The sequence below is a fragment of the Anolis sagrei genome, chromosome 5, assembly GCF_037176765.1.
Source record: "Anolis sagrei isolate rAnoSag1 chromosome 5, rAnoSag1.mat, whole genome shotgun sequence".
Taxonomy (NCBI): Eukaryota; Metazoa; Chordata; class Lepidosauria; order Squamata; family Dactyloidae; genus Anolis; species Anolis sagrei.
This window is the reverse complement of record NC_090025.1, coordinates 45,317,246-45,329,920: the sequence shown is the minus strand read 5'-3', so window position 1 is coordinate 45,329,920 and position 12,675 is coordinate 45,317,246. Positions and strand designations below refer to the sequence as shown.

Genomic DNA, 12,675 nt, shown 5'->3' with positions numbered 1-12,675 from the left:
TATTGTGGTTGCATCTTATCACTGCATATATATACAACTATAGGTCAGTAGCTAATTCTTTCTATTTATACACTGCCCTCTTGTGGTTACACCTGAGTGCTGCACACAAACATACCTTTTTATTTGTTTTTTAGGGCCCAAGCCTTAAAAGGAAGTTGTTTTTAGTTGAAATCCAGTCAGTAATTTAATTTGGATAATAAAGTGTATGTGTGCCAAGTTGGGCCGAGATCCATCGAGCCATATAGGAGCCTTTGAGGTACAAACATACGCACACGTTTCAGCTTTTATATAGAGAGATAATATTTTAAGAGCATCATGATTGCAGTTTGTCTATTTTTTGGTAATTACCAGTATCTGACACAATATTTCCCTTTAGTCAGGAATATACTTTTGTGTCTTATAGGACAAAGACTTTTCCAAAAGCTTACTATTTAGAGCACATGCCAACCCTCCTGCAGAAGTGACTACAAGCCTAAAAGCATTCCAGCACTTTAATCTAGTGAGGGCTTATAGAGGAGTGGATTGTTTCTGGGCTTTTGCACCTGTGGCTGGAGATTATATCCTCTTCAATTTTTGGCATCCATTGGATATTAAAAGGTAGGTTCTATATCATGTATGGGGAAACCCAGGCCCGGGGGCTGGATGCAGCCCCTTGAGCTCTTTTCTCAGGCCCTCCTCTCTCTCACCAATTTATTCTTACTTCTCTCTTTCCTTCCTCCTTCCATCTTTATCCTTCCCTTCCCTCCTTCCCTCCCTTGTTCTCCTTCCATACTTCCTTCCCTTCCACCCTTTCATCCTTCCTTCCCTCTTTCCCTCTCACCTTCCTTCCTTCCTTCCTTCCTTCCTTCCTTTTTTCCTTCCTTCCTTCCTTCCCTTTTGTTTACCTTCCTTCTCTCTTTCATCCATGTCTCCTTTCCTTCTCTTCCTTCCCTCCCTTCCTTCCCTCCCTTTCTTCCATCACTTCCACCCTTCCTTCCACCCTTTTTTTCCTCCCTCCCTCCCTCCCTTCCCTTTTTTCTTCCTCCTTTCCTCCTGGGGGATGTTTAGCTGAGAGAAATGAAGGTAGAGAGAGAACACGAGAACTATGTTTCAAGATTTGAGGAGGAGGAAGGGGGAAACTAACTTTCTGCTTCTCTAGAGGACGAGGCACCAGGGAGCAATGGTTGCCTCAGTGGCATAGGCTGCCTGATGGAGTCTCCTTCTCTGGAGGCTTTTCCCCAGAGGCTGTCTATGGGGAGTGCTTTGCTTGTGCCTTCTTGCGTGGCAGGGGGTTGGACTGGATGACCCCAGGGGGTCTCTTCCAGCTCCAGGATTCTATATCAGGAATTGGCAATACAGGGTCTAATGGATACACTTTTTCTCTCCCATCCACCATCTCATCCTGACCAAGGCTAAACCTTTTGGAATCCAAATGTTTCCCATCTTTCATTCACTTTCTGCCTCCGAAAGAGAAGGAGAAAGGAAGGAAAGGACAGTTTGGGGAGAACCCGCTCCCTCCCGGCCTGCCCACCCACTCTGCTGTGGCCCATCATGTGGCCCTCCAAGTTAGAAAGTTTGCCCATGCTAGGGCTATATGATGCACTTTCAATTTAATGACACCCCCCCCCCCCCCAAATAGTTCTGCCTGAGCAACCTAATCTTTTCTATCTTCTAAGGGCAATTTTGATAGAGAAAATGACCCATTAAAAACTAAACAATTTATGTTCTATTGCTTCTTTCATTTGTTCAGTTTTCCACAACTGTTTTTCATTACACATGGACAGAAGACTTAGTAAGGAATATAAATAATGTATTTTTCAGCTACTTATTTCGAAGTGGAAATCCAGAACATCCCGGCGACAAACTGACAAATACTACTGTAGATGTTTTGCCTGATGGTGTAAGTATTCCAGTTCACGTGAATCACTTTTGTCTCTTCCCCCCGCCCCCTGCCCCCAAAATAAGGCTGTTATCAGCTTGTTTAAAAGTGATTTCTACTCTCCTTTCATCCAGTCTTGCCAATCAAGTGCATGCTTCCATCATATGCTGAAAACAAATTGGAAGGGGAAAATGTATTGCAGAAAATTGGAGGGAGAGATATTTATCTCTGATTTTATTTTTTACAAAGCTATTATTAACTTGAAAACATAATTTTAGATTACTTGTGCAGCTGAGCATATATACTAAGATAGCAGCTCTTCTCTATTTTCATAATAAAATACAAAATCTTGCATTTCTCAACCTGGGGGTCAGGATCCCTGGGGAAGATTGCGGGGGGGGGGGGGGTCAGAGAGGTTATCAAAGACAGTTAGAAAACATATATTTCTGATGGTCTTTGGAACTCCTTTGGCAGAGAAGGCTGAAGACCTCTCTGCCTGTTCTTCCCTTCCTTTTTGGAAACAAGGCAGCGAATCCTCTCACCAAAAGCCCTTCTCTTGGGCCAGCCTCTCAGCCGGCCTCTCATCTAAGCGGAGGGCTGTTTCTGAGACTCCAAGCAGGGAGGGGAGGGCAGGCATGCTTGGCACATGGCAGCATGGTGGACATGTGCAGGCGAGGGAGAGCGTGTGAGGCTGGAGGGAGGCTCATACCAGCAAGTCCTTTCAAGACATGGGGGTTCTGTGTGGGAAGTTTGGCCCAATTGTATCATTGGTAGGGTTCAGAATGCTCTTTGGTTGTAGGTGAACTATAAATCCCAGCAACTACGACTCCCAAATGTCAAAGTCTATTTTCCTCCAAACTCTACCAATGTTCACATTTGGGCATATTGAGTATTTGTGCCAAGTTTGGTCCAGATCTATCATTGTTTGAGTCAACAGTGCTCTCTGGATGTAGGTGAACTACAATTCCAAAACACAATGCCTACAAAACCCTTATAGAATTTTCTGTTGCTTGTGGGAGTTCTGTGTGCCAAGTTTGGTTCAATTCCATCCTTGGGGGAGTTCAGAATGCTCTTTGATTGTAGGTTAGTAATAAATCCCAGAAACTAAAACTCCCAAATGACAAAATGAAACCCCTTCCTCCAACACTACCAGTATTCAAATTTGGGCGTATCGGTTATTTGTGCCAAATTTGGTCCAGTGAATGAAAATACTGTATATCAGAAGAGCAGATTAGAGGTCTCTGGTACCTTACTCAATTACAAATCCCAGCATTCCCTAGGATGTAGCTATGGTAGTTAAAAGTAGTATCAAATGGTTTTCATTATGCACCCAAAGTTTACCAAAGAAGTAAAGGTGTATAACTCCACTGAGATGCATAAATGAAGACACTTTTGGCCTAGCTCTAATTAACATCTTAGGTTGGGAAAATTTGTGAAAGTGAAATGTAAGCAATACAAGCTGATGATTCCTTTCTGAAAATTAATTGGAATTGACTTTCTGTTTTCATGTGTTACAGGAGATCGACATACAATCTGCAGGCCTACAAAATGTCAAAACTTTAGATGGATATTTTCAAATAGGTAAATAAATGATTGATACGGTTGATATATTCTTCAACTTTAAGTGTCACAATTGTAAGACCTATGAAAGAGTGCATATGGAAATGGAGGAGCACAAAAAACACTTATGAAAATGCATGCAATTTCTCCTACTTTTAGCTTTTTTCTTTCAGTGGTCCTGGCATGTACCTTGTTTGAAGCTGAGCTCCAGCGTTTTTTCTTCTTCTCTCTATCATTGTATTTAACTGGTTTGGCAGAAGGATTACCAAGATGGATTTTCTTCAATCTGATATTTCACTGCCACTTTCATAATTCCAAATTTGTGTAGTATGGCTCAGATGAAGCACCACCATGTCAAAAAAGTTGGTATTCTCAGCCTTGTTGTTGTTGTTGGTGGTGGTGTGTGCATTTGGGTTATTTATGATTTACGATGATCTTGACAAGATTCTTTCAGGGGTAGTTGCCATTGCCTTCTCTGAGACTGAAAGAGTGCGACTTGTCCAAGGTCACTAAGGAGGTTTCCATGGTTGAGCAGGGACTCGAAACTCTAGTCTCTGAGAATCCTAATCCAAGAGCCAAACCACAACATCACAGTGGCTTTAGCTTCAACAGCCCCCAGTGGTGCAATGGGTTAAACCAGGAGTCCCCAAACTAAGGTCATTTACCTGGCCCTCACTCAGGGTCAACCTAAGTCTGAAACAACTTGAAAGCACACAACAACAACAACAACAACAACAACAACCCTATCTCATCAATCAAAAGCAGGCCCACACTTCTCATTGAAATACTAATAAGTTTATATTTGTTAAAATTGTTCTTCATTTTAATTATTGTATTGTTTTTAAGTGTTGTTTTGCACTACAAATAAGATATGTGCAGTGTGCATTGGAATTAAGTCGTTTTTTTTTTTCAAATTATAATCTGGCCCTCCAAAGGTTTGAGGGACTGTGACCTGGTCCTCTGTTTAAAAAGTTTGAGAACCCCTGGGTTAAACACTTGTGCTGGCAGGACTGCCGACTGAAAGGTCAGTGGTTCGAATCCAAGGAGCGGGGGAGTTCCCATCTGTCAGCTCTAGCTTCTTATGCAGTGACATGAAAGAAGCCTCCCTTAGGATGATAACACATCCGGACATCCCCTGGGCAATCTCCTTGCAGACAATCAATTCTCTCACACCAGAAGCGATTTGCAGTTTCCCAAATCACTCCTGACACACACACACAAAAAGCTTCAACAGCTTGCCTGATTGCCTTAATTTGAAAACAAAGTTTCAGGTTTGTATAATACACTCTTATCATTACACACATAGATTTGGGAAGGCTACAGCTACCAAAATATACAATCATTCTTTGTTTTTGTGACAAAACAAAAACATCTATACTGACCATTCAATGCATTTTGAGGCTAGTTGCAAACTGTGTCAAACTGTGTCAGCCAGGCAACAAACTCCCACAGAACAATTTAAAATAAAGAATGATGAAACTGCATTAAATGATCAGTATAGATGGGGCAATTGTTCTTTTTATTCCCTTCATAATCTAATTCAGTTGTAATAGCTTTTAATAAAGAAATGAATGTTAATTCTTAAATGAAATTGTGTGATTAAGATTTTAAGAGTATAATTTCAATACTTTTAGTTTTTTCCTTTTCCTAATGTAATATATCAAAGGCCACTACTATTGGCTGGCCTGGAAAAATAGTTTTGTTATAGTTTATATTAAAGCCAGTGTTTTCATACATACACAGGTGCATTTGAAAATGGAAAGGCAGAAGGCATTGTTAGCCCAATTTTTGGAAAAATACGATCTCTTCGATTGTCTATCCATTCTACTTCCACCATGTGGGTGTTACTGAGTGAGGTAAGGATACTGTTGCACTCCAGGCTTGGAGACACCTATGACAATCTCACCACACAGGAGTCCAGGAATATAAGTAAACCGTTTATTGCAAAACATATAAACAGCATATAAAAATCAGGAATAAGAAAGGAAGCTAGATAATCCAAAAAGGTATAGCAATAGGTGATAATCCAAACAATAATTCAAATATCTCATAAAGATCCAGAGGTGACAAAGTCCAGGAACAGCCAGGAATCACAGAGACAGCATAAGTCCACAATCAAGAAGGTATAACTAGTAAAACGTGAAGAGGAGTACATGAACAGGAACACAGAAAACTTCCAGGATATATTAAATCCAAAATCAAAGCTTTACTTGAACCAGGAACAAGTGATCTCAAGCTTAGGTTCTCACACTAACGCAGCGTTGCCTGAACTGACCTTAAGGTAAACAACTTGTTGTTTAATAGACACCCATGAAATCATTCTATTTCCCGTTTTTTTTTTTTTTTTGGTCTATTTTCTATTTCCCATGAATTTCCTTCACAACTTTCCCACGTAATCTCTCTGAACAACGCAATCTATTTTCGTCTCTGATTTGTAAACAAAGATTTCCATAGCTATAGGTGGGTTCCCATGGGAACCCTCCTTATTATTCAGCTCTTCATTCGATTCCTTATCTGCTGTTGCTACTTCTGACTCATTTCCCAGACTTGAGAGCCCATCACTTTGTGCCACAGGAATGCTCACAATCCTCTTAAATCATCAGTTAAACCATCAGGCTCTGGTGGCTGATCTACAATACATACAGAGATAGGAACTGGTTAAAAAAAATAGGTTTAGTTCGTTAGCTCTCTCATGCTTAAGCCTCATTGGATAAATATCCAAGAATACTCTTATATGTATGGGGAAACAGGCTTTACTTTTAATTTTGGGAAATATGTGTATTTTGGAGATCTCTTTGCCCTCTAGTCCAGAAGTGTTCTGCATGTGCATTTGGAGACAGATATTATAAAAGCAAACAACTTTGTGTTCATTCTTTTTGGATAATTCCAAGTGTAGTTAAATATAGTAGAAAGCGGCATTTTGAAAGAGTTGGCTATATGAGTCCGTTTTGGGTTTTACTATTATTCATACAATTCAGACAGAATTTTAAATACTGACATAACCTTTTCATTAAAAATGAAGTCCATAAATAATCACACTATTTTATTGGGACACATCGAGGAGGCTAGTAAAAATTATGTAAATTTAGCTTTTGTATGAAGAAGGGATGAAGCTGGATAACTGTCTTCAATCTTACATTTTGTAAACACTGACAACCCCTCCTTTTCCTTTTAATGCAGATATTTATAAGGACATGAAGAAAAAGAGATGTCTTTGAGTCTTCAATGCTGCATTGGAGGAAGGCCATCTAGTGGTAGCAACAAAATGCTCAGCAATAAAATGAATCTCCTTTCTAATACTGTGTATTGGGGTGGGGAAAATTGTCCTTTTTGTATAGAGTATTATTAATGTTAAAAAGAATCTGATTACATCTTAAATGCGGAATTTGAAATATTTCTCATAGCGATTTAAATGTCAATGACTGTTTTGTAAATAAAATGCATATTGATAGTTTGAACAAATATAATAAGGCAACTATCCTATGCACACTAACTAAGCAATACATTCAATTGAAGACTGGGAAAATGTCCTGTAAATTTCATAATTGGAGATTGATTAGTAGTACACTTAAAACATTTTTAAAATAAAAACTATTTATCAGAATTGCAGGCTTTTCAGTCTCCTTATAATTGCAACATATTACTTGAGCATTATTATTTTATCATTATTTTAAGAAGCACATCCAGTATTCTTACAAGTTAAATATGGAAAAAGCTTTAAACATGCTGCCTGGGGTATTCTTGACATTACAATCCTAAAATAATACCTGCCTGTTTTATCATTTGAAAGCTTCGTTATTTATTTATTTACCTATTCACTCCATTTAAACCCCACCTTTCCCTACCCTAAAGGAGACTCAAGGTGGCTTACATACGATAATTATTAAATGCCTTGCAACACATGCAGACATTAAAAACTTAAAATCAGTTGAGTTAAAATTAATACAAGTTAAGCATTTTAAAGATTGCATTTAGCATTGAAACCATGCCATCCAAAGATCGTGGTCCAAAGTCAATATGGTTCCGGTCCAGCATACCTGTCTGAACATATCCTCCCCTATGAATCATCTCAGAGATTAATATAGTCTGGGGAGGCAGATAATAATTGTACATAATCCTATGGGCAAACCATGGTTCTAAATGGTTCTAAAGTACTTGCAAAACTAAAGTTCTGGTGGTGAAAACTAGGGAGCACTGATGCTTTGCTTCTACAGTGTTGCTAAAGTTCTGATGGTGAAATTTCAGAACTCTAACAAAATTTTCAACATTTCATTATTATTTCATTATTGCCAATTTTATGACAGAACTGCCATTTATAACAAATTTTTGAAGGTTTTTTTAGAATTCTGAAATTTTCACCACCAGAACTTTAGCAACACTGTAGAAGCAAAGCAGTAGCGCCCCCTAGTGTTCACCACCAGAACTTTAGTTTTGTAAGTACTTTAGAACCATGGATTGCCCATGCCTATGCACTACACTATTATCCGAAAGCCTGGTCCCAGAGCCAGGTTTTTACTTGCCTTCTGAAGGTGAGGGGGGAGGGGGCTGATGTGATGTCACTAGGGAGAGAGTTCCACAGCTGAGGGGCCACCACTGAGAAGGTCCTGTCTCTCATCCCCATCAGTGTGCTTGCGAAGAAAGCAGGACCAAGAGCAGGGTCTCCCCAGATTATCTTAATTTCTCAGGTGGTTCATAGGGGAGGATATATTTGGACAGGTAAGCTGGGCTAGAACCGTATAGGCCTTTGAAGGCTAAAGTGAGCACTTTGAATTGTGCTCGGAAGCAGACTGTTAACCAGTGGAGCTGGTGCAGCAGGGGAGTTGTGTGCTCAATGTCCATCGCTCCGGTGAGCAACCTGGCTGCTGCCTGTTGGACCAGTTAAAGCTTCTGAATAGTCTTCAAAGGCAGCCCCATGTAGAGTGTGTTGCAGTAATCTATATGGGATGTTACATGGACCCCTAATTTCCTTTTTGTGGAGGAGTATGCTTCAAAATGAATTGGAACAGCAGTGCTGAGCTGAGGAGTATTTAATCATTTCACCTGGTATTGTTCTAGCAAATTGAAATGTTATTCTTAAACCAATGTTTAGCCAAGTAAAGGGAAAATACAGGTGGCTTCGTTCTTCTCCAGTGGAAAAAGAGTAGGTCATTCTCTGATGCAAAAAACAAGTTAATGCTCCCGCTATCATGACAAATACCAAAGCCATCTGGACTGACAGCTGAGAAAGTATCTCCTCAAATTGGGAAACTGACTACAGCCCCCTTCCACACAACTGAATAAAATCCCACATTATCTGCTTTGAACTGGATTACATGGCAGTGTGGACTCAGATATTCCAGTCCAAAGCAGATATTGTGGATTGTCTGCCTTGATATTCTGGGTTATATGGCTGTGTAGAGGGCCCTTTGAAAAGATGACAGAAAATATGTAGCAACATATGACCAGGGACTGCCACTGTTGCTACCTGAAGTGCTCGTGTATCTCCACGTGGTAATGGGCATGGTGATAATGTGGATCTGGGCCCAGGTTTCATTTTTTAAAATCTACCATTCTGGTCACTGCATTACAAAACTATAAATCAAATAGTCCTATCTATTTTAGAACTATTATCACGCCCTCATTGATTCAATGGGCCTTACTCTGGTTGGGGCTAAGATCATGACTTCCTAGTGAGAGAAGTGATATTTGGAGAACAATTGTTATTCATAACCAAGTGCAATTATGTTCATTCGGGCTTATAATACATACATACAAAAGGACTGCAGCATAACAATGAAAACCTAAGCATATTTACAACAGAATCAAGTTCCAATATGTCAAACGCAGCTTATTCTTAGTAAACATACACTGGATTGCAGTATTAAACAGCCAAAAAAATATTCAGCTCGGTTTAGGGCAGCGTTTCTCAACCTGGGAGTCAGGATTCCTAAGGAGGGGTTGCAAAGGGTTGTCAGAGGGGTCACCAAAGACCATCAGAAAACACAGTATTTTCTGTTGGTCATGGAAGTTCTGTGTGCCAAGTTTGGGATGGGATGGGAAGCCTGATAGCTCTTGCAGCCATGCCCTACTGAACATGGTTTGAACTGAGTTGACAAAACCCCTCTAGAGCTTTCAGCTGCACTCCCACCCAAGCTTATTCAAGGGACTCTTTTGCCTCCTCCCCAGAATGAGTGAGCAGCACTCTCATCTGATCTGTAAGTTAACTGTTGAATGATCAGGCTTATATCTTTGTTTTATTCTGGTTATGGGTTGCCTAGTGCTGTATGAACAAAACACCCCCCCCCCATCCCCACATCTGTTAGAAGTTGCCCACTGTTAGCCTAATATGTGCATGCTACTTTCTCAGTTACATTCCAAGTTGTGTTGCAGAGAGATGTGAAAAGTAACACACATTTCACTGTAGGATTTAACATTCTATCATCCTTTCCTCTTACTTTTGGTCAGGATGAAATTCACAACAGGATGTCTGAAAGCTGACTTTAAAAAATTATAATGAGGGAACCCAAAACTAAAATATTGCCAACAGATAATAATAATAATAATAATAATAATAATAATATTTATTTATTTGTACCCTGCCACCATCTCCCCAAAGGGGACTCGGGGCAGCTAACATGAGGCCAAGCCCAAAATTACAGTACAGCAAAATAAAATACAAAGAAGCAAAAATACCATCAAAATAAATACATTAAAAAACAAAATAAACAGTTTCAAAATTACATGATAGAGAAACTGAACACAGTGGGCGGGCCAAATGTACTAGGATAAAATTGATAAAAATCCTGGATGAGATAGGTAGTGAAAGAATGTGTTTCTGAGGAAGGAGCTCAAAAAGAATGAACAATGGGGTTAATAAGATCTGTCACCTAATGTATAATTTAGTACAGCAACTTAAACTGTCATTAATTTAAGGCATTGAGGAGGGTGGGAAGATGCCCTGAAAACTTAGACTGAAGTAACTCTTAAGGGATATTGATGTGGAGAGCAAGGCTCCTGCCACCAAGAAACTGCATAGGGAACTTTTCTCTGTACACAGCAACAAGCAGGTGATGTTCCATAGCAACTTGCTCCATGGTTACACTGGAGTGCCATATGGATGGGGTTGGGACTGTTAGCCCTTTGAATGGAAAGATAAACTATTTTGAAAAAAAAAGAGTGTTTCTTGGAGCATCATGGTGCATTAGGGAAAATTCCATTCTGTTGGGTTCGTGTGGCACGCCCGCACACACACACACACATATTCCCTATTTGGGATGAAACCTGCAAGATACAACTACATCAAGCAAGGCAATAGACAACCAGAGATATTGGAGGTCTTTCATTCACAAAGTTGCCATAAGTCAAAGTCAACTTGATGGCCAATAACAAGAATTAAAGCAAACAGCATTGCAAACAGTTGATATTTTTATATATTTTTAACTATGAATATTCAAACAGTATTATTACGATGCTTATTTATATCCCACCTTCTCTCTCCATACGAAGACTCAAAGTGGCTCACAATTGAAAGATTACAATACAACTTAAAATATACAATATACAAATATTTTAAAGTATTAAACATTGTTAATATTGGTTTGCTCTGAGTTTTCCGGGCTGCATGGCTATGTTCCAGAAGCATTATCTCCTGGCATTTCACCCACATCTATGGTAGGCATCCTCAGAGGTTGTAAGGTCTGTTGGAAACTAGACAAGTAAGGTTTATATATCTGTGGAGTGTGTGAATGCAAGTGTAAATGCTGCCATAGGTCACCTTGATTAGCATGGTATAGTCTTGCAGTTTCAAGGCTTGGCCACTTCCTGCCCGGCACAATCCTTTGTTGAGAGGTGATTAGCTGTCCCTGATTGTTTCTTGTCTGGAACTCCCCACTTTTGAGTGCTGTTCTTTCTTTACTGAGTTTTTTATATACAGATATTATTCCTTTTCATAGTTTCCTCCTTTCAGTTCAAATTGTCAAATTGGCTCACAGTGACAACAATTTGATGCCGCAATATCACAATAACAATATAAAACCATAAATACATAACAAATTAAAAACAATAACATGAATGATACAGTCATATAGCTGTTTCCATTAGCATAACAATCATATGGTCCAGTTCAATGTCCAAAGTGCCATTGTGCCTGCTAGTCAAAAGCCTGGTTCCCAAACCACGATTTCAGTTTTTTCCTAAAGGAAAGGAGGGAGGACGCTGATCTAATCTCACTGGGGAGTGAATTCCACAGGTGGGGGGTCACCACCGAGAAGGCCCTGTCCCTCGTCCCCACCAGATGTGTTTGTGAGGCTGATGGGACCGAGAGCAGGGCCTCCCCAGTGGATCTTAAACTACGAGGTGGAATGTAGGGAGAGATACATTCGGACAAGTAAGCTGGGCCGGAGACGTATATAGCTTTAGAGGCCAGGACCAGCACTTTGAATTGTGCTGTGAAATGGACCGACAGGTTCAAATCCAGGGAGAACGCGGATGAGCTCTTTCTGTCAGCTGCAGCTCCCCATGCAGGGACATGAGAGAAGCCTCCCACAAGGATGGTAATACATCAAAACATCTGGGTGTCCCCTGGGCATCATCCTTGCTCCTGACACACACACACACACACAAACAAACTAGAAACACTCAGGTTCACTACTGCACAGTGAAGCTTGGTGACTCTTAGGCTAGATCTACACTGTCATGTAATCCAGTATTGAATTTATGTTTTCCCCTATTAACCTATCAGACCTTAAGGTCCTCCGGGGAGGCTCTCTTCACAGTCCCACCACCCTCACAAGTGCAGCTGGTGGGAATGGAGGAGAGGGCCTTTTTGGTGGTGGCCCCCTGGCTCTGGAATGCATCAAAACATCCGGGCGTCCTCTGGGCAACATCCTTGCAGACAGTCAATTCTCTCACACCAGAAGGAATTTGCAGTTTCTCGTCACTCCTGTGTGTTTTTGGTGGGATGGTTATTTGTTTATGTATTTTTCACTCCTAACACGAAAAAAAAATTGCCATGATATTGTGGGGCCCAGAATTGAACACAGGATTCCTGGGTGAGGCCTGAGGGAAGCAGAAGAAAGTGGGACTTCTTCCTTCAATGTAGACACAAAAACAAATAGCTGCTTTGAGTCTCCTTGTGGAGAGAAAAAGTGGGGGGTATAAATAAATATCATCAAGGATTTGAATCAATTAAGAATTGTGGGAGTTTCAAGTCCAAAACAATTAGACGCCCGAAGTCTCCTCGTGCCTGGTCGACTCTCCACTGGGCGCGCTCTCTTGAG

General features: G+C 40.3%; 1 protein-coding gene across 1 annotated transcript in view; it reads left to right on the top strand.

The window, feature by feature from the left end:
* MGAT4D (MGAT4 family member D) overlaps window positions 1–6,875 on the top strand; it is a 40,658-nt gene extending 33,783 nt beyond the window's left edge. Inside the window, exons 11-15 of the mRNA XM_060776204.2 lie at window positions 404–597; window positions 1,801–1,879; window positions 3,376–3,439; window positions 5,162–5,274; window positions 6,599–6,875. Of these exons, the coding sequence (XP_060632187.2) occupies window positions 404–597; window positions 1,801–1,879; window positions 3,376–3,439; window positions 5,162–5,274; window positions 6,599–6,616 (468 nt within the window). The 3' untranslated portion in view covers window positions 6,617–6,875. The remainder of the gene's footprint in view (window positions 1–403; window positions 598–1,800; window positions 1,880–3,375; window positions 3,440–5,161; window positions 5,275–6,598) is intronic.
* Window positions 6,876–12,675: the final 5,800 nt, after the last annotated feature.